General features: G+C 37.7%; 1 protein-coding gene across 10 annotated transcripts; it reads right to left on the minus strand.

The window, feature by feature from the left end:
• Window positions 1–1,096: 1,096 nt before the first annotated feature.
• Window positions 1,097–21,805, minus strand: RNF146 (ring finger protein 146). Of its 10 annotated transcripts, XM_037045801.1 has the most exons (4): window positions 21,652–21,741; window positions 11,927–12,039; window positions 4,283–4,438; window positions 1,097–2,842 (listed from the first exon to the last, which is right to left on the minus strand). In XM_037045801.1, exon 4 carries the CDS (start codon window positions 2,839–2,841, stop codon window positions 1,765–1,767), a length of 1,077 nt encoding a protein of 358 aa, XP_036901696.1. In that variant the 5' UTR covers window position 2,842; window positions 4,283–4,438; window positions 11,927–12,039; window positions 21,652–21,741; the 3' UTR covers window positions 1,097–1,764. The 10 variants fall into 10 exon arrangements, 9 of the variants coding, with proteins under 9 accessions (XP_036901696.1, XP_036901695.1, XP_036901690.1 ...); XM_037045800.1 differs by lacking the exon at window positions 4,283–4,438 and having other exon boundaries at window positions 11,927–12,034; window positions 21,719–21,805; XM_037045795.1 differs by lacking the exon at window positions 4,283–4,438 and having other exon boundaries at window positions 21,719–21,805.
• Between the last annotated feature and the right edge of the window lie 549 nt (window positions 21,806–22,354).

Here is a 22,354-nt window from a genome sequence, read left to right on the forward strand (position 1 = left end):
ATTGAGCGCGGGCCTGCGAACCAGATGATCGTGGTTCGATTCCCAGTCAGGGCACATGCTTGGGTTGCAGGCCAGTTTCTGGCAGGGGCCAGTTCCCTGCAGGGGATGCACCAGAAGCAACCATACATTGCTGTTTCCTTCCTCTCTCCTTCCCTTCCCCTCTAAAGATAAATAAATAAAATATTAAAAAAAAAAAAAAGAATGGCCACCATGTAGCATGTCTACTGACTACAAAACTGGCCATTCATTTGTGTGCCCTGGAATTTACTGCTGTTTTTTCAATTTTACTACTGTGTAGTAAAATTTAACTTTCTATCAAGATTGCCTGATGCTCAAAGTGACACAATCATTCTGTAACCTACATTTGCACTGTACATCGGATTTCTGTTTTTCCTGAAAAGTAGCTAGCCTTTCTTCTTTTATAACTTTTAAAACTAATAAAAATATACAACTTAAAGTCATGATCATATCAGTAACAGACTATAAAAAACATAGGTGAAAGAATTAAGTCCCAATTTTAACATATCACAGAGGTAAAATATAATTTCAAAATAGTGACAGTTTTTATTTGCTATTTTTAAAACTCAGTTCACACTTTAAAATCGTATTAAACACTTACACAAACTTCATCAACATGATCCTCCTGTTTCGAGTTAGGAAAATGTAGTAAGACCAACTTACATTACTTTTTTGCATAATCAAATTCTGAGTAACCAAGTAAACCCAGTATTTCCTACCTGGCCATAGGGTCTACAACGTTTTGTATAAAGTGAATTTGTGTCTACAAATACTGTTTATAAGTCTACCATTTAATTTAATTCAGATTAGTATTAAGATTGCTAATGAAGACTGGCAAGAAAAATCATATTCTCTACTATTGATTATTTAAGAAATCCATCTCATAGGCTTTTCATTTACTTCTCCATGCACACTGCCTGTAGATTCTGTTTAATGCTCCCTACGAAAAAAAGACTTCTCTGAGCAGGTGACTTATTTAAGCTGAACACCACCACTTCAAACTACCACATTTTTAGTGACCTTTGGCCACAAATGTCAAAATGTTTCCATCCCCTTTCCAGACCTAAGCAAGAGACGATTTATTTTTGATAAACTCTAGTATTTATTAAATTATAAATTTCGTAATCAAAAAGAAAACTGGATCAAGAGGAACATCAAACTACAAGGACTAGACAGCGAAGTGTATGGGAACGCCATGAAATGTGTTACAGACAACGTTACGGAACATTCAGTTATTAGGTGTCCTTTACACTTCCGTTTCAGTAACTTCACTAGTATAGTTTTCGTATTTTAAAATCCCAAATTCACATGTATTCTTACATTAAGCTTCCTGTTAAAACTGATACCAGACATTTCATAGGTGCCAAATTTTAGTTAATGGTTTTAAGTCAATCCATGCAGAAAAGACAAAATGCAAGAGTCGTCAGATGGGACAATTAAATGCACAAATACAGACACATCCGCCAAAAGAACTTTAGAAATCTTTAAAAACTATAAAATAAACAGACCTCAAGAAAACTGGGTTATTACTAAACAACTCTCAACTATTAACACCCAAGTTCCTTATATTAAATAAATTTCTCAACAGAGACATGTTAGACATTTTAATTACAGATCTATCCTTCCTATACCCCTTCCCACCCCAACTCCCAAAATGTATTATTAGGGATGAGTATAATGTTATGTGGGCATAAATTTACAGATAACCATTTTAACCTTGAGCATGGAGTTGAAGACTTCTTTTATTTAAACTTCGGTTACTGTGCACTGTCCATCAGGCCTTCTAGATCTAGCTGTGCTACTCACTGTTACACCCCCTGCTGGTGATCCATCAGTTCCTGATCGATCTACTCGATCAGATATTGTCTGGTTTGTGTTAGGAACCAAGAGTCTCTGTTGGGTCGAGGAGTGTTGTGCAACAAGCGCTGATACATCCTCACTATCACTACTGGCATCTGATTCAGTTTCTTCAATGGAAGTATCTGGTGCTGGTACCCTGCCTGAAGATGGTAATTCCCGATCTTCTCCTTCCCCCCTATGGCTCCTTTCAGCCAGGCTGTCTCCAATGAGCTGTAAATGAGCAAAAGAGTCTTCCAGAGAAGTACTTGCATCAGGGGTTGGTGTTGCAGGGCTTGTTAACTGACCATCTACTGATGTCAGGGGCCTTACAGAAGAAGACACCAGAGGCTGAACAGAAGCTCCACTCTGTGCTGATACATGGTCCGCTCCATCAGCAGAGCTCTCTCTTGCTAGGTTTACGGTATTAGCATCACAGTCCAGCCTGAGTCCAGCTACTCCCTTCTTTGGTATATCTATTATATCCCGCTTAATTTTCCTGCGACGTCCATGTTCATTTCGCCTATACTGAACCATATTTTCAAGATCAGCAACATACAGAAATCCAGCAATTAACATTTCAGTGCTCTTTTTACCTTTGGAGAAAGCATCTTCCAGCTCTCTACTAGTGCGTTCATCGTACTGCCACCACCCGTTTCTTCCTTCATAATACCATGCATATTCACCATTCCCTCTACTTGCTGCTTTGAGTTCTTCTGGTGACAATAAGGTTGGCTTGTCAAGGAAATCCTCAGGAATTTCTTGTCGACAGAGGGCACATCGCTTTCCAAGCCATGAAGCTCCCTTTACACACAGATAGCAGAAAACATGTTTACAAGGCAGACTGACTGGGTGAACACATGTTTGCAGACAAATGGCACATTCAGGGACAGTTAGAGAAGGTGCAGTATTAGAACAGGACTCATTCGCTTTCCTGTTCGTAGGAAGCATGTTTACTGAGTGATCAATTTCCCCACAGCCAGCCATCCTAAGAAAATAAAAGAAAATACGTATGTTAAGATGCTGTTTTAACTTTTAATTCAACAATTCAGAAAAAACTTATAAAGCACCTATCATATGTAAGCTATGTACTAGATAATGAGGATACAAAAATGAAAATACAGGAAAAAACTCTTAACATGTAAAAAATCTTTTTGGTTTGTATACCATTAATTTTTGCTTGTTGGGGGCAATAAGGCTCACAAATGTTAAGCCTAAAATTAAAAAAATACAATTAAGGTACAGATAGATTTTAAATAAATGTACCATTTTATTCAGTCACTGACCGTGTAAAATAGAACCAAATGCAAAGATTTAAAAATGTACAGTCCATTCTAGACTGACGTTGACAATCAGTCTGGAAAGCAGTTACAGAAACAAAAAAAATGGCTGAAAGTAATTCAGATGACCATTACAGAAAGTGATGATTTTGTAGCCTTTTAGGATATTAATGGTGTCAATTTTGCAAATATTACTGTATGTTAATATACTTTTGGTCCTTGACAAGTACACCATACGTAACTAAGACTAAAGCTGCAATCCCAGAGGCTCCCTAGCCCTGCTGTCAATCTGAAAGCATAGGTAAAACCAGTCATTTCATTCCCTCTCCGTGAAACACTCTCTTGTAACGGCCTCCTTTTGTTGCCGTGACCTTCTTCTAAACCACATATACTCTTCCTGCTGTACTCTTTCAAAATGACCTTATCTATTCTAATAGCTTCAATTGTTACCTATATACAAATGATTCACAAATTGGTATCACCAGCCCAGGTCTCTCTTTTCAGCCCCAGACCTACAGTTCTAATTGCCTGTTTTAGATCTCTTCTCCGATGCCATGGAGACACAAAAACTAAATTCAAGATCTATTTCCTCCTCATTTCCTCTTTTACAGCACCACCATCCACTTTTTCAAGCTAGAAATCCATACCTGAAACTGCCCTTTTCTTAACATTTTCCTATCCAAAACATCAGCAAGCCAACATTTTATTCTCTATCTCCTGAATCATGCTATCATCCATCTCTACACTTCCCTAGCCACCAAGTGACCATTGTTTATTTAACTACTATGCATGCCTTTTAATTGGTTCAACCTTACCACCTGCTTAAAAAGTTGATTTTAGGAAAAAGACCAGGATATCTCTATGCCCAGAATGGTCTGGACCCCAAGTCCCATGCCAACCTCATCTCACCTGAAACTGCCTTGACTGGCCTTCCAGCCACACTGGCTACTCTCTCCAGTAAAAGCTTTTCTCCATATGGAACATTTCCTCACTTCTCACCTCCCCAGCTCTCCATGGGCAAACTACTTCCCATGTAATATCCCTCTGGACAAAGCCTTCGTGACTACGTCAAATCACCTTCCCTGCCCCCCTACTACCATGCACTTCTCATTTGGTAGCACTTAACAGAATTGCAGTGTTACACCTACCTGTGGAATTATTTTGTTAATGTCAGTTTCCCCATAGGTGGGTGGGCTTTATAAGGGCAGAGAATAGGTCACTCTTGGCTCATTTCTGTATTCCCATATATAGTGTATGGCAGACACAGAACACTCAAAATTTTGTTAAGAAAACGAATGTTTTCCCTAAGAAAAATATGAATACATCACATTATGAAATAAGTTGTGGGGGGTTTTTATTTTCAATAACATTAAGTTAAACAGCTGACTGATAAACACTTTTTTCCCAAAGTGTTTACTTACACATACCTTTGGAATGTATAAAAATTCTGTTGGTACAATTAACGATCAGTCCTGAAGCATATAGCACCCTGATGACTATATGCTGAAATGCTGCAGATGGCCAAGGGAGAAAGGATAACCTAAATAAAGGCAGGGTAATGCAATGAAACCAAGAGTGGACAATAAATCTAAAAACCTGAGTGCTGGTTTCCCTGATACTTATATGCTCTTAGGCACTCAGTTAAACCCTTAGTCTAAATTTCCTCACCTGCATATCACAGTTTATAAAACTTAGGTGAGAATAGCACTCCCTCCCCCCGCCCCCCAAAAAAGCTTTGTAATCACTGAAGCTCCCCTGATGTAAGACCAAGGGAGAAAATGACACGAATGTCCAAGATGCCCTGAAGAGAAGAGAGGAAAAAAAGAAAGACACAGACTTGTCAAACTGAGTGTATGAAGGTTATACACTAGCCTAGAATTTGGGACTTGTGCATTGTTGATTCAGATAAGCATTTCCTACACAACTACTATGGTCCATGTACAATGGAGAGTACTGACAGAAGTGAAGATGAGTAGGACACACATCCACTGTGCAGAATAAGCAAACATACATACAAGCAAGCCTATAATCATACAATGGCTTGATTCCTGCAGTAAAAAAAAATGTGTTAGATACTTATTAAAATAATCATGAGAGAGATGACAGGATGGATACAGGTTAGAAAGTTTAGGGTACAGGAGGCTGGGAGTGGAGGAAACTCAAGGCAGAGACAATGAGTCAAATAACCAATGGAAAGCAGGAGATGAAGCGATAAGGTAATCAGAAGGCAGACTGAATAAATGTACAACTTGAAAAAAACCCAAAAGCCTGGTAAATTTTAAACAAAATGCTGAGTGTGTAACTGCCAAATACTTTAAAAAATACATAATCCAAACCCCTGCTATATTTAAATAAAATTGACACAAAACATCAATTTTCCATCAGATGCAGTTAGCTTATCTACAAAAAGTTTTCAACCTGAAAACATTACTCTCCGCCCTACTTAATAGGACCAATATCTTATATAATCCTTATTCTATGCATGGATAAAACTAAATATATAATTTAAAAACTAAAAAAAAAAAGAGAGAAGCAATTACAACCACCCCAGGGAAAGCATGAGCTGTAAATAACACACTTGTAAAAGCACAATTCTGTTTGCGCAGGAATTCTCATTAGAGAGGAGTTCTCAAAGAATGAAGTAAAGGTGGATAAATTTCATCAGAAAACAAACGACAGACAGCTAAAGCTTCATTATTTCACCTGAAGCACTTTCAACTACCTATCTGGCATAGCAGACTTGAAATTCTGCTTTCATTTAGCCCACCAACTATACTGTTAGTCTAAATAAGAAATGGAGGAAAAACTCAGTAAATACATCTTACATAATTCTGGATGAGGCACATAAGAGTACACAAGATAAAACTAAGACATAGGACAAGATAAAGACAAGACAACCCAAACTACTAGACTGCCTATAAAACATAACACATACTTCAAAACATAAGACATACCACTTTAATTTCCTACAAAGTCTCTATTTTGCATAGTTTCAATGACCTTCAAATAGGTCAGATGCTAACGTGTGCAGAGGATCATACAAATATGTAAAGAAGAAATGCCCCGCCCTCTTTTGCAGAGCAAGGGTCTGAAAGAGTTAATGCTAATTAATGAGAGGTATTCTCTAACTAATAAATGTCTTAGGAAACTTCAGTGGCTGTTCAAAAAAGGGAATCTATTTCCTGGTTACTAAATTAACTTAATATGTAAAAATTTGGAGTAAAGTTAGCTCAACTCTGCTAAAGAACATACATATAACTGGATTTGTAATGTGGCATTATAACTTGAAAGCACAAATCCCATTCTTCTTCCCATAGAAGACTTAGAGGGATATGGAAAACTACTAAGTACTTAGATTTTGTTTAATCTTCTTGAAGACATCTAGTCAAAAGGTAAAATTACTATAAATGAAAAAGATCTTTAGCTTACATAGTATTAAGTTCTTAGATAGCAATAAAAATTTCAAATATTAAAAACCAGATTTTTTAAAAGTCTGAGCTCAGAATCTAATTATAAACACAACAAAAAGGAAACAAAGAATAAGTTAACATACTACCTTTTGGTAAGTCCAAAGCTATCAAAAATGAATGTCATCTTCCCCAAACTTTGACTACTTTTAAAAGAAAAAAATTCCTTAAATCTTGAGCCCTCCTAGAATACAAAGAGTTTAAACTTTAATACAAGTTAAAAATGAAACTTTCAAATTTAAATTTAAAAATGACCATTCCTAAGTCCTCTTAAACAGGAATGGCAAACTAATTTTCACCAGGGGCCACATCAGCCTCACAGTTGTCATCAAAGGGCTGAAATAATTTTAGGACTGTATAAATGTAACTACTCCTTAGCTGTTACAGGAGTTGAAATTCATTCAGAGCTGAATGACTTCACAGTCTGCACTCTTAAATGCTACAGAGATTGCCTCCAAAATAATTATGATTGCCCAAATATAAGAACCACCATCAATAATGTTAGGAAAGGTAGAGCTCCAAGGAGTTACTAAGAAGTTTCACAAAGTAATAAAGTAATGAAATTTATATTGCCTGCCTCAAGAGCTCTGTCACTTTCAATATTTCCCTTTTCCCCCCTTCCATTTTGAACACAGAAAAGTATGTGAGCATCTAAAATGCCCACGGCACAAGAAAGGAGATGCAAAATACTTGCCATCAAAGTGTAGAGGCAGACAAGTTAATGAACACATACATACATTACTGATTAGTTTTACAAAAGGTATAACAGATATCAGAGAGAAAAAAGAAAGGAATGGTAACTAACAGGGATGGGATAAATACATTTTGAATGAACAAAATGTACTATGCAGTAAGTGCCGCAAAGACCTTGTACATTATGCTATCTTAACAAATTTAAACATTTATTCTAAATGCCAATGATTCTTAAAAAATTTTAGGTCACAGACTTACTAAGAATTTGATGAAATCTTACATAAAATTTCAAGGGGTTCAAGAATCTCTATAAAGCTGGTCTACCTAGAACCCCCAAAGAGGCAAGAGGAATTTACTGAAGGATTTTATGTAATAAAGTGACAGCCACCTTTAGTAACTTATCGAGATCACTTGGACAGCAGTTTGAAGGAAGATTTGGTAGCACAGTGCAAATACCTGGATTCCCCATACTTTCTAAGACAATGGGAAGGAGGCTGCAGATGTAAGGTTCCATCAACAGATAATGAGAAATAGGACGGAAACAGAAATAACAACATTGGTTACTGATGAGTGGTGGTACTATATCCATCAGGATACAGAATTGTATCCTGAGATACAACTCACTCACTGAGAGAAAGTTCTGTCTCAGATATAATGATTCTGAGATAATTATGAAGTCACCAGATGAAGACAGGTAGATAAAAGCTGAATTTACTAGACTGGTACTCCAAAGAAATCTAAGCTCAAATACTGATGAATCAATGTACATGGTTCTTGGACACATGAAAATGGATGAGTGCCCAAATTAAACCTATAAAGACAACAGACAAAAAGAGTCAATTAAAGAACCCTGAATTACCCCAACGTTTCTAAGTAAGGCAAAATATGAGGGGGACCCAAAGAAATCGGGAATTATCTTCTGGAGGTGGGCCCCCTTTTAGCTTCCCCCTCTCAGTGAGTGTTCTAGGAACCCATCTATATCAGTGCACCAACTGGTATTGTTGTGAGGGGCTGCCTTAGGCTTTAGTGAAATTTTTGGAAGACTCAATATATTTGCCCATTTCATGGTGGGTGATTTATGAACACACCTGCCCAAATGGCGGTGCGTCTTCAGCAGTTTTTGCCCCAAAATGAGAGGATCCCTGTGCCCCATGCTCCCTATTCACTCTATCTCACCCTGAGGAACTTTTTTTGTTTCCCCTGATGAAAAAAGTCCTCAAAGGGAAATATTTTGCCAATATGTAAGAGGTAAAACAAAAAATGGCAGAAGCACTAAAAGGCATCAAAATCGACGAGTTCAAAAACTGTTTTGAGCAGTGGGAAAAACGTCTTCATGGGTGTACTGTAGTAGCAAATGGGGAGTACTTTGAAGGTGACTGAAGTTTCAACTTATATGAATAAAAACACAATTTTTAATAAATCTGGGGTTTTGGTTGGGGTCCCCCCCTCGTAGACTGCAAAGGATACAAAAAATGGTCACAGAGAAATAGGGAGTAGAGAGAGGCCACCACCATAAAAGCCATGAGAGAGACACTTGCAAAAAAGAAGGGTCAAACAAGGAGAGAACTTACAAAAGTTACTCTTTAACTCAGGAAAATCTCCACTTTTGTAGTGAAAATTTGGTGCATAAACTGTGAGCACCACACAGTGATTAGCCATTTTGCTGTCCCAGAGACCACTGAGCCTGGTATCAGTAACTTATCACTCAGCTAAGACATCTTATATTCCCTATTCTCGAACAGGCTATTATACAGCTCCTCCAACCTTTTAGTTAAGAGATATACAGGAGTCCCTTATCATTAAGAAATTAGGTAAAAATGAATTCCAAAATTTATCTTTATTTTCAATCTTCCTTATTATCATTCCTCTTGGCTCAGGATGGGGCACTGCTAGTTGTCTTCCAAGTTAACCCCTCAATTTCTGGTATTAGAACCATTTTAGTTCCTCCAAGATTTTGAACAACATTCTCTAACCCTACATTTCAAAATCAACTACATGTGAAAAATAGTAATGGCCTCTTTCAGGCTAAATCTATATGATCACATTGCAGTGAATATTATTAACCACTGGCTTCTTTTTCTAAGTTTTTTAAAAGGCTTTATTTATGTATGTTTACAGAGAGGGAAAGGCAGGGAGAAAGAGAGGAACAGAAACACTGACATGAGAAACATCCGTATGTTGCCTTTCATACAAGCGCTGACAGGGACCAATCCTACAACCCCGTCATGTGCCCTGACCAAGAATCGAACTAGTGACTTTTCACTGGGGGACTATGTCCAATCAACTAAGCCACACTGGGCAGAGCTCTTTTTCTAAAAGTTTTACTCTTCATTTTCATGATGGTACTCTCTCCCAATTCTCCTTTCTATTTCATTTTCTCTAGCTCCCCTTAAATACCAGTATTCCTCACAAAGGCCCTATTTTCACACAACATTCTATACTTAAACAATCAACTGAATATTCCAAATACACATACTTACATGGCACCCAACATCTAATATCCAGAACCGTTCCACCTCAGACCTACATTTTCAAAAAGTCTACCTTATTATTTTCCAAATACTAAATGAAACCAAATGTAACTAAAAATAAAATATCTGCTGGTTTAAAGCTGTATCTTCTTCCTTTAATCTTTACCTTATAAAAAACTCTGAACCATTCTCATTGTTCCCTTATTCCTTGGCTGTTCTCTTTTCTATGACAGAAACTTCTTTATTATGTGTTCCCCTTATTCCCAAATTCTACTCCTGGACACCCTCATGTACAAAATACTGACCTCCTAAATGACCTCCCTGACTTCAGCCTTTCTTCCTCTCATCTTTTCTCAGTTCAGTCATGTCTAATTAAGTCTTCCCTCCACTGAATCTTTAACAGTTTTCTACTATCTACATAATCTACAGCAAATTCCTAAACACTGGCTTAATTACACTGATACAGCCTTTAAAGTAATACAGAATCAGTTAAAGTCCTGGCTCTACATTTATTTTCACTATGTTGACCAAAACAGTATTTTCCAAACTTCCCTAAAGGTAAGAATAAGTTGATGTGTTTTCCCCTAGAAATCTGGACTTAACTGAGTTAGAGTCTAAAAACTTGTTTTGTTTAATAACTGTCCCAAAGGGTTAACTTAGAAATTTGGTAAACACCGACAAAGTAACTTCATCTAATTCTGTTCCTTTATCAGTAACTAAAGCTACTACTATCTTTCACAGTGATTAATCACAGTGATTAATTTCAATAATTAAATAAAATACCCACTTAAGAACCTGGCAATATAGTAGGTACTAATCAAACACTCATTCCCTTTCCTATGAAATCTCTTTCTCCCACCCCACTTTCCCACTCAGGCTTGCTTCCTGACTCCCCTGAGGGGCCATCATGTTTCAGGCAGCTCTGCCCCTCCTCATCCCCTTGGCTTGAAAAATATTACCTAATTTCCTGATTGTTAAAATTCTATTGATTCTTTAAGATCATGCCAAAAGTTCTTCTGTTTACCCTGAACCTTTCAGATGAAATAAATGCTCTCAGTTCCAAAAGCATTTTATTGCTACCTCACTATGGCATTTCTTCCACTGTTTAATTATTAATTTTATATATATGTCTCTCTTATTTGACCACAGAGGTCCTTAACAGTCAGCACAAAGACTCTCTGAACTACAGGATTAAAAAGACAGATAACAGACAGACAGATAACATCAATAAAATTAAATAAAAGATGTATCTGCCCTAATTATGAAGAAAAGGCTTACTGATTTAATTTTTTATGAAATTCTCAACAAGAATGATATGGTCACACTTTTAATGAGTGTATATAATCAAAGCATCATATTGGAAAAGTAGATGACAGTAGTTATATATCAAACTAGAAGTACATGTGCAAATAGTATGTGTAAGAGTCACTTTTTTGACTAGTATTTTAAACACTGTCACCACCAATACTACAAATGTCTGTAAAATGTTCACTGCATTTTTCGTTAGTGATATCAAGCAGGACGGTGTTCATATTAATGTGGAAGATGTAGATATGATGTTTATTGTATAAAAATGTTTCATCCAGAATAGAATGAAGTTCCATATAGGTATGATCATTTGGTACTCTAACATTTGACAGTATATTTTATAAAGACTAAATAATAAGAAAATAGCTAGTAAAACTGGGGATAAGAATGAAATCAATATAAATTAAAATGCAATAATGTACAAATAAAAAAATCAATTTATTTTAGCAAAACAAGTTTTTAACTCACTAGTATTTTATAACCCACAAGTGCTTCTTATTTATAAAAGCTGCTGCTGTCTACCTAGCATGGTTATTTAAGTAAGTTACTATGTAAAGAGAAAACAGAATCTAGAAGAACCTGTGAGATTTTTCTAGTTTTTTTAGTCTTCTATGAGCAAATTTTCTGTCTACAGTTTCACTATTTGAAGAGACTTTTACCTATGAGATTTTTGGAAATCCTACATTAGTGATAAGTTAATGTAAATAAAATTGCTAACTCAATAAAATATCTAAAAATCAATACAAAAACGCTCATTTTGTAAAATGAGAAATGACAGATACTTGATTTACTGCATTTTATCCCAGTACACATAATTTACTACAGCGCTGGGAAACCACGATGCCACACTTACATTTCTATTATAGACCCTACAGGTGCTCATCACAAAAGTAAGGTGTCATCTCTACCGCCACACAGCCCAGCCACTTTACAGTATTTGCTCTTCCACTGCTGGTTCATCCTGTGCTGCAAAAGAAAAAAATTCAGCATCAAGTTCTCTACAGACTAATTAAGAACAACAAAATTATTTAATTATGAAAGGGTATGACCCTTTCATATAACATAACGCAGTGGCAAATTTTATCTTACAAGTGAAAAAATTTCAAGACCAAGATGTTTGCTTTCACCCCCGCTATTCGACACTATACTAGAAGTTCTAGCCAGAGCAATTTGACCTGAAAAGATTTAAGGCATACAAATCTAAGAAAGAAGTTAAACCACCTTCATTTGCAGAGACAGTAAAACTATCTCTATTTTCTACACAGAAAATCCCAAAGAGTCCACTTAGAGCTAACACACAAATTCAGCAGCAGGGTTGCAAGTTCAGGGCATAAGTCCATTTTGTTCCTATGTCTAGCAGTCAGCAATCCAAAAAGGAACTCAAGGAAGCAATTCCATTTATAATAGCATCTAAATGAAAAAAAAAAAAATACCCAGGAATCAACATCACCAACTGCTGACAGAAATTAAAGAGCTAAATAAATGGACAGACAACTAGTGTTCATGAACTGGAAGAGCATAAAGATAGCAATATTACTTAAAATGATGTATAGATTCAAAAAATTCTTATAAGAATTCCAACAGCATTTTTTGCAGAAATAGAAAAGGCAGTTCTTAAATTAATATGGAATTGTGAGGGGCCTTAAATAGACAAAACAATTGGGGATTAAAAAAAAAGCTGGAGAACACACATTTCCTGATTATAAAACTTACTACAAAGCAAAAGTAATCAAGGCAATGTCATATTGGCATAACAACAGACAAATGAGGCAGTAAAAGAGAGTCCAGAAATAAACCCACATATATAGAAGGCCAACTGACTTTCAAACAGGGTGCCAATTCCATTTGATGGAGAAAGAATAGTCTCTTCTAAAATGCTGCCACAATTGAATTTTTGCATGCAAAAAGTGAAACCCAGACCCCCAATTCACACCATATACAAAATAAACTCAAAATGGATCAACAACCCTAATATAAGAGTTAAGCTATGCAAGTCTTAGTAGAAAACATTAGAGGTAAATCTCCATAATCTAGAATTTGGTAATGGATTCCTAGATGTGACACCAAATAAATGCATGAGCAACAAAAGAAAAAAATGATAAACTGGATTTCATCAAAATTAAAACTTTCAGGCATCAAAGGACATTGTCAGGCAAGTAAAATGAAAACCTACATTACACGAGACTATGTCTATGAAAAGGATACTATCTGGAATACATAAAGAATTCCTACAACTAAGCAACAAAAATACAAAAGACAAATTTTAAAGTGGGCAAAAGACTTGAATAGACATTTGTTCAAAGAAGACTTAGAAATGGCCAACAAGTACATGAAAAGATAATATTATTAGTCATTAGGGAAATGTAAACGAAAATCATAATTACATGTCATTTTACATCTACTCGGATGGCTACAATTTAAACAAACAGAAAAAGAAAATAACAAGCATTGGTGAGAATGAAGAAACTGGAAACCCTGTACTGTGTTGGTGCGAATGAAAAATAGTATAGCCAACCATGGAAAACTGTTTGGTGGTTCCTCAAAAAAGTTAAACGTAAGATTACCATTTGACCCGACAACTCTACTCCCAGGCATACATCCACAGGAACTAAAAACAGGGACTTGGATACTTGCATATCAATGTCTTCTGTGACTATTCACAAAAGTCAAAAGGTGGGCACAGCCCAAGTGCCCACTAACAGATGAATGGATAAACAATGTGGCATGTAAAAGTGTAGTATTATTCAGCCATAAAAAGAAATAAAAGTTTTCATACATGCTACAACATGGATAAACCTTGAAAACATAAACCCTATTTCACTCTAAGTGAAATAAGTCAGACACAAAAGGACAAATGTATGATCTCACTCATACGAAATATTAAAAATAGGCAAATTTAGAGACAGACTGGACTAGAGGTTACCAGTGGTTAGAGAGAGGGGTACAGTTTTTGATTGAGGTGATGAAAAAGTTGTGGGAATATACAGTGCTGATGGGTGTAAAAAAGACTGAAAATGAAATGAATGACACTAAACTGTAGACTTAAAATGGTTAAAATAGTGAAGTTTTCATTATTTATATTTTACAGTAACAATTTTTTAAGTGAAAGTTTTTCATGCATAAGTGGCCCACATGGTATGCATTCTATAGCCATCACCTTCCTACAAGGAGACACTGTGCAGAGATAAACTTGTCACATTAAGACCTCCTGCCATATATTTGTATAAACAAGTTTACAGCCATGCCAAATTTCTCCGACTGCGTCCTGTTCAGAGAATCCAAAGGCAACAAAACAACTTCAAGGCCTGAAACCTTTTTCTTCTCATTCCGTATTTCCTCCTTCCACTTCACCATGGCCAATGCAGAAGGCATCATATTACATAAAACTTAGAATCAAGTACACACACAGAGTGAAGAAATGAAGGGCCTCACAGAAAACAGCAAGATAGAAGCTTGCAATCTCTTTTCAGTTCCATATGCCTCTCATAGTGTGGGAATCTATCTCACTAAAAAAGCTGGATTATTTTAGTGTTTAAAGATACAGCTTTTTTTTGATATATGGCCTTAAAATACTAGTTTATCCCATAAAATATTTAATAAAACAATAATGTCTCAAAACTAGATAATTTTCAAAACTGACTAAATAGGATTTCTACATAATCTGTTTTACTCTGACTTCAGAACTTAATCTTTACATGATATGAACAACACTGACCCAATTCCCCCTCCACCTAACCCATTTTCTTTACCCTCTAGGCACCTGTAACTTCAAGGGCACCACAGAAGACTCCTACTCAAAATAGAACTGCCCAACTGCACACACAGGACAGGAAGAAACATTCTACTATTCTAACATCATTACTCTTTTCCCCCCCAATTTATTTAATTATTTTTCAAGTACAGTTTTCTGTCTATTACTCTCATCCCATCCCACCCCCCATCCTCCCCCCTCCCTCCCATTTCCACCCTTCTCAGTTGTTGTCCATGTATCCTTTATATAGGTTCCTCTAAATCCCTCCCTTATTTCCCCTGAAATTCCCTCCCCTCTCCCCTCTGGTCACTGTCAGCCTGTTCTCTATTTCAGTGTCTTTGGTTATATTTTGCTTGCTTGTTTGTTTTGTTGTTTAGCTTCCTGTTAGAGGTGAGATCATATGGTATTTGTCCTTCAACACCTGGCTTATTTCACTCAGCATAATGCTTTCCAGTTCCATCCATGTTGTTGCAAAAGGTAGGAGCTCCTTCTTTCTTTCTGCAGCATAAAATTCCATTGTGTATATGTACCATAGTTTTTTGATCCATTCGTTTACTGACGGGCACCTAGGTTGCTTCCAACTCTTGGCTATTGTAAATTGTGCTGCTATGCTAACATCATTACTCTTAACAACACTTATTCTTTGACGTCTCTACCACTGGCTATAATCACCTACAGTTCTCCCCTAACCTTCAAAGCAATGACTTAATGTTCTCTCTCTTGGTTATTTTCTTCAGACTAACTCTTGATACATCACTATGAACCTATTTAAATATCCCTGAGAATGAATCATCAAACACCTAACTCAAAGGTTCTTAAACCTGTCCCTCTGAGGCTGCTTGTTAAAAATAGGCATTCTCTGGCCCTAACCCTAGGGCCAATAAATGTGGGCTGAACCTGAGGAATCTCACTTCAAATGATACTGATGCAGGTAGGGCTTCACACACAATCTGAGAAATACTGTCCTCAATTTTCAATTCCTAAAATCTTAAATTCAAAGAATTTCACCCCCGTCCTCCAACAACAAAATATAATGGCAACATTTGGAACTGTATGCCACCTAAAACTGTGGCCTCTCTCAAATCTTAATATCATCTTCAGATCACAAGTTCTGGTCCTTCAAGATCATTAATTCACTCCCACGCCTTTTCTTTTAATTTCATGGGACTTCCCGTCTCTTAACCACCATTTCCTTTAGCCAGTTCCTGATCTCATTTTCTTTCCTTCCCAGGCTGGAGCCCATCGACTTGAACTGGTATCTCTTGGATGAATGAAAAGCTAACTTCCTGAAATAACTGTTGGGAAAAATAAAATATCAAAAAGCTAAATATACTTATTCACATATCACCATATTTGAGTTCTAATTGCGAACAAGGCACACAGCTACAAAAAATATAAAGATGTCTAAGTTCTAAACCTTTCTTTGAAGAACTTAAAATCTAACAGCAGTAGTTACATTTGTAAGATTCAAGCCACCATTACGTCTTTTGACAAGCACAAGATTTACCTCTCTGTTCAATGGCAATGAATTCTCCAGAATGCAGATAAATATCTATGGATAAAATCAATTTTAGTAAATCTTGCAATCTACAGTAACTTTTCCAACTTCTGTATCATATGGGTAATTTTCAAAGTAGACTCGAAATGAGTAATAACCACTGAGGTAAGGAAAAATGAATAAAAATCCATGTAGTAATCTAGATATTAGCTATGAAACTGTGATCCCCAGCCAACAATATCAGCATTAGCTGAGAGTTCCTGAAAAATGAAGTCTGGAACCCCACTCTACGCCTAAGGAATCAGATCTTCAGGTGACTCATATGCATATTAAAATTTGGAAACACTATATAATCTATATCACTGAACACTTAAAACCCTATGAGATATAACTAAACCCAGCTTATAAACGAGGAAACCCAAGTTCACAAAGATTTAACCCAAAATCGGTAGTGGGAGATGGGATTCAAACTCAAGTTTAAAAAACTGCCTTTAAAAAATGTTCTTCAGTGTACTGTGTCTCAGAGAAAAGGTCTAGAATAGCAATATCTAATAGAAATAGATGCAAATGATGCTAGCCACATACGTAAATTCAAATAGTCTATTTGCAATATTAAGAACAATAAAAAGAAACAGGTAAAGTTAATTTTAAATAATATGTTTTATTTGCCCTGGCTGGTGTGGCTCTGGATTGAGTGGTGGCCTGTGAATCAAAGGGTTGCTGGTTCGATTCCCAGTCTAGGGCAATCAATGCCTGGGTTGTGGGCCAGGTCCGCAAAGGGCAAGAGGCAATCACACATTGATGTTTCTCTCCCTCTCTTTCTCCCTCCCTTCCCCTCTCTAGAAATAAGTAAATAAAATCTTAAGATATATATGTGTATATTATTCAACCTAATATATTCAAAACATTACCATTTCCACATATATTCAATGTAAAGAGATTATTAATGTGCTATTTTTACATTCTTAAATGTGTATGTACACTCTTTCAAATCCGGTGTGTTTTTTACACATACAGCACAATTCAGTTCAGACTAGCCACATATCAAGTGCTAAATAGCTCCACGTGGCTAGTGGCTACAATACTAGACAGTACGGGTTTTGAGTATCTTACACATGAACAATTAGCTTTTAACACAAAACTGGCTACCTACTACAGGAATCTTTAAATGAACAAAATATATTCCATGTTAGTTTACTCATGCTTTTGCTGGCACAGATGAAAAATAAAATTGCATATTCTGTTGTGATCAAATCTGTCAGATTTAGGTGGTCCCAATTCTGCCAAACCAATCCACTAACTCCAGCCTCTGCACTCACAATAATTATATAAGCACAAAATAAGGCACAGAATGTAATACTCAGAACGAACATGTGAAGTAACCCTCACAAAACTTCTGTATTTGAAACCAAATATTTTTTTTCTTAAGTGGGGGTGGGGAGAAAGAGGCTTTTACTTTCAACCAAAAATAGAATAGTGTAATTCTAACTACAGGCCAGAAATAATTTGGCAAAAATAAATAATTCAAACATACATAATTCCTGCTGCAACGAATGATTTGTAAATTACATACCAATCTCAATACAATTTATGGATCACTACAGTAAAATTTACAAAAAATCTTGACATTCAAATACCAATTAGTTAATGGATTAATGTTCCTTCTTTAGATGCAAATTTATACAGAAATGGTTAGGAAGGTAACATCAAAAGCAAAAAAAGGAAAAAGATTTAAACTAAATTAGATATTTCTCTTAACAATTCTGGAGATAAAAAAGTGACATCTATATTTTAAAACAGATGAAAGAGTTTAGAGATCATCAGTGATTTTAAATAATTTACCCACTCAACCAATTTTTAATAATAGAAAATAAAGTATATTGTATTATTTACAATTTCTGGCCACTCAACAAATTTATACTCCTATAATTTGTATACACTGTTATTTTCTCTGAAAAACATCTAGTATTAATTATAATTCTACTTTTCAAGTCAGTCACAAGGAAAAAAACAATCAAGCTTATTTTTAGATACTAGATTCACATATCTTTTTAAAGAACCAAAAAAGATAAGTATACAGGTTCAAATATCAAATTATAGAGATTTAAAGATTTCCTGTATTTTTCCAATTACTAATAAAATAATAGAATAAAAGAGTTGTTACTGTTTATTTTCAAAACACATAGAACAGGAATATTCTATATAAAAGCTATCAGTGACAGAAAAGAAAAATACTTCAATTTGAATTTTTGGTATATGAAGAAGGAAGAGAAGAGGAAAAGGAAGGAAGAGAAGAGGAAAAGGAAGGAAGAGAAGAGGAAAAGGAAGGAAGAGAAGAGGAAAAGGAAGGAAGAGAAGGGAGGAGGAGGAGGAGGAGGAGAAACAGGAGAAGAAGAACCAGTAAAAGGAATAGAGTCGGGTTGTAATTTACCTTATACATCTATTTCTTAAAAGAGAGTCCCAAACTGAGATGTAACTAAATGCCCTAATGTTTCCATTTTCAGCCTGCCCTCTCATCCCGTTAAAACTCAGCTTACTGAAAGCACAAGTCATAGTGGGAAATAAGTCTTTCCTGAAAACTCACAACTCCATGGGACCAAATACTTTATTTTTAAAAATGATTTCCCTGCCCTGGATGGTGTGGCTCAGGGGATCGAGTACTGGCCCACAGAACAAAAGGCTGTCAGTTCAATTCCCAGTCAGGGCACATGCCTGGGTTGCAGGCCAGGTCCCCAGTAGGGGACACATGAGAGGCAACCACACACTGATGTTTCTCTCCCTTTCTCCTTCCGTTCCCCCTCTCTAAAAATAAAGAAATAAAATCTTAAATTATTTCCCTTATTGTAAAAGCACTTCCCTTAAAGAACATTCCTGGAGGACTATCTACATAGCCTTCACAATCTTCACACTCAAACATTAAACCTTTATATTTTCACCCCCAAAAGTGGGCTTTGCATTTTAATAAAACATGAAATGTGAATGTGAACAAATGTCTTTTAATCACAGGAGTCAAACAAAAGTTTCATAGCCTGCAACCATTCTGTAAGTACGAAAGGTTCTGCTGCTAAATATCTGTGTGACCTTGGTCAAGTCGTGACTCCTGTAACTTATTAGTTATTTCACCCCACTCTATACTTCTGTAATTCTAAATTCTAAATACTTTAAGCAATTTAACAACATGTTTTGTTTTAATTAACCCAAAAGGTAATAAGCCATGAACACTAAATAGTCCATCAGTAAGTACAAGGGGTTGCAGCAGAATGTTGGTAAGATGGTTTCCACAGCCACATAATCTGGCCTGTTCCTTTCACAAACTCAGCTTCCTTAGGCACAATCAGAAGCCATGCCAGAGAATGGAAAAGGTTCAGCACCTTCTGTTTCTCCCCAGTGTAGTGCTGGGGGGAAAAAAGCATTCAAATATCCAACTGACTGTCTGTCAGGTGTTTCATGCTAATAAATTGCTCACACATAATATCCAAACAGACCAATAACATAAAAAGACTTAATAGTATATTTTTCTTCCAAGTAAAGAAATCATTTTCGGATCATTAAAAAAACAAACAAACAAACCTGTCTCATTCATTCTTCTGGCAATTCAAGTTGGTGGAAAATGAAACAATGTATTTTACCAGTTGACATATGTCTATCTTTCTTTTTAACTTCTTGTCTAGTGGCCAGCTCTTTAGAAATATAATTCCCTGATGACTATCGTATTATCAAGGTTCTAACAGCCCATAAATAACAAAAACATTCAAATGTCCACCATTATATTCATTTTGCCCACAACGTCCAGGGGCCCGTTTGAAACGTAAATTCTAAATTAAAGACTGGGCTTAACAAACTACTCCAATTTAAGACTTACAAAACTAAAATAAACACACCCAAAACCTATTTCTGGAGTGGCTTTCGCTCTTCTGGTTTTCTCTTTTAAATGGGATTCACTTGACCTATTTTCATGTGTTTTTGGAACATCCAGAGACTCATCACAAACAATATCTGCTGGTCACAAAAACACCAAAGCCAGTATCATAAATCCTATTCGTGTGGATCTTCTTCATGTGTCCTATATACCATACCACGTCTTTTAAAAATCTAAATATAGATTCACTTACGTAAAAAGTCTTAGGCCTTCCAAATTCTGTAATTATATACTGCTCTCAATGCCAATTTATACTTTCACATCCTATTTAAAAAGTAAACACGGGGGAGGGGGCACCTGAGATGTCAATCATAAGACAAAGCGTTTTCTAACATTTTTTGGCTTTCGTCTCCTCTCAATTCGCTTCAATATTACAAAAATAGCACTTAAACAAAATACACGCACTTCCGAAAACTTGCAAAATAAAAGCTCACTAAACTGGCATTCGGGAAAAATAAAAACACTTACGAAAACGGATACCGAGGGAAAAGATCTAGTTGTCAGAATGTGTGAGTACCCTGAGAACAGCTGCGCAGCGTTTCGCAAGAAGCCTATGGAAAAGTAAAATTACGACAACAATGGGAGACCGCACTCCTTCAGACGGGATGGGAGTAGGGAGAGAACTCCGCGACCAGAACAAAGCAACAGCCTCCGCTTTTAAGATGCACTGAGGTTTAGGACGCTCGACTGGCACTGAGAGATCTAGTTGTTCCAATACTTTAATAACCATCCAAGCAACTTAGACTATGCAGCTCTGGGCTTAACCAGGACAAGGCGGAGGTACTACTTTTCCCATTAGGCAAGACCCAGACACTGAGCGAGGGGAGGGGGAGAAGGAAGGGAAAGGAGCAGCCAAAGACGCTCCGGAAAAAGACGAAATGCAGGGATAGTACACCCTGGCTGCGATCTACCCCAAGGCCCGGGTAGAGGCCTCCACACGGGACACAGAGAGCAGGATACAGCCCTAAACCGTCGCGGCCCCTAACTCTGAGGCCAGAAGGACACAGCTGCCAGGGGAGATCACAGGGACCTGGCTCCCAACCGAGGCAGCGACGAGGACCCCGGCGGAAGAGGCTGCGCAGTAATGGCCGCTGCTCCGCCTCTCGCACCCAGACCGTGACCACCTCCGGGCCGACGACCAGGACAGGGGCTGCGGCGAGTCGCCAGCACAGCAGAGCCGTCACAGTCTTCTAGCCTGCGACAGCATGTACAGTGGGGGGCGGCCGGAAGGGCTAAGCCGGCCCATCCTATCCCGTCTCGTGGAGGACAGCCGCGGCCCCGCCGGCCCAAGGGCGTCCGCCGCGGTACCGGCCCCTGACCCCGCCACCGCCCCTCTCAGGCCCGGAGCGCAGAGTCGACCCGGACCGTGTCGCGGCTGGAGGTGACACTGCGGGACCCCAGACCTCTCACCGAGTTAGGACCCCGGAAGGGCTGACTTTCACCCTGCCCCCGCGAGGACTTCACCTCCGACTCCCACCTCTCAGGCCACAGCCGTGGCCGCCTCACAGTCTTTTCTCCTCGGCCTCACAGCCCGCAGCGGCCGGGGACGCGCGCGGCCGTCACGTGACCGCCCGTCGCGCCGCGGGGGGGCGGGAACAGCGCCGCGCACCCGGGCGCTCGCGTCAGCCCCTCCCAGCCCCAGATCTCCTGCCCCCTAGAGCGCGCTGCTGGCTGCCCGCCTTCGCCTGCCTGCGCGCATCTGCAGTTTCACTTCCTGAGCCCATCCAAGTGGTTGATATTTTGCTTCAGTTGTTACCGGGTGCAGAAGACTCTGAAAGAGTGTGGGTCCCGCAGGGAGAGATTTGGGACCTAGGAGTAAGACACGCAAAGGACCAGCAGGTGGTGCTGCTCAGAAACCCTGAACCCAGAAGAAGCCTTTGAATGCCTAGCTGGATTTGGGGGTCAACCGCTGTTGGCAAAACACCGTTTGTTCTCATTTCAAGAAAGAAAGGAAGTCCTTTTGGACATTTTCTGAAAGGTTGAGCAGTGTAATCGGAAAAAAAAGGATCTTTCTTTTGGACCCATTTTTTTTTTAGACTAGGCATAGGAAGCTGGAGAAAGGTTAATTTGCATAAGAATCTAAACCTAAACAAATGGGTTATTTTGTTGCATG

The sequence above is a fragment of the Sturnira hondurensis genome, unplaced genomic scaffold (genome assembly GCF_014824575.4).
Source record: "Sturnira hondurensis isolate 20B ecotype Veracruz unplaced genomic scaffold, ASM1482457v3 Scaffold0004474, whole genome shotgun sequence".
Lineage (NCBI taxonomy): Eukaryota > Metazoa > Chordata > Mammalia > Chiroptera > Phyllostomidae > Sturnira > Sturnira hondurensis.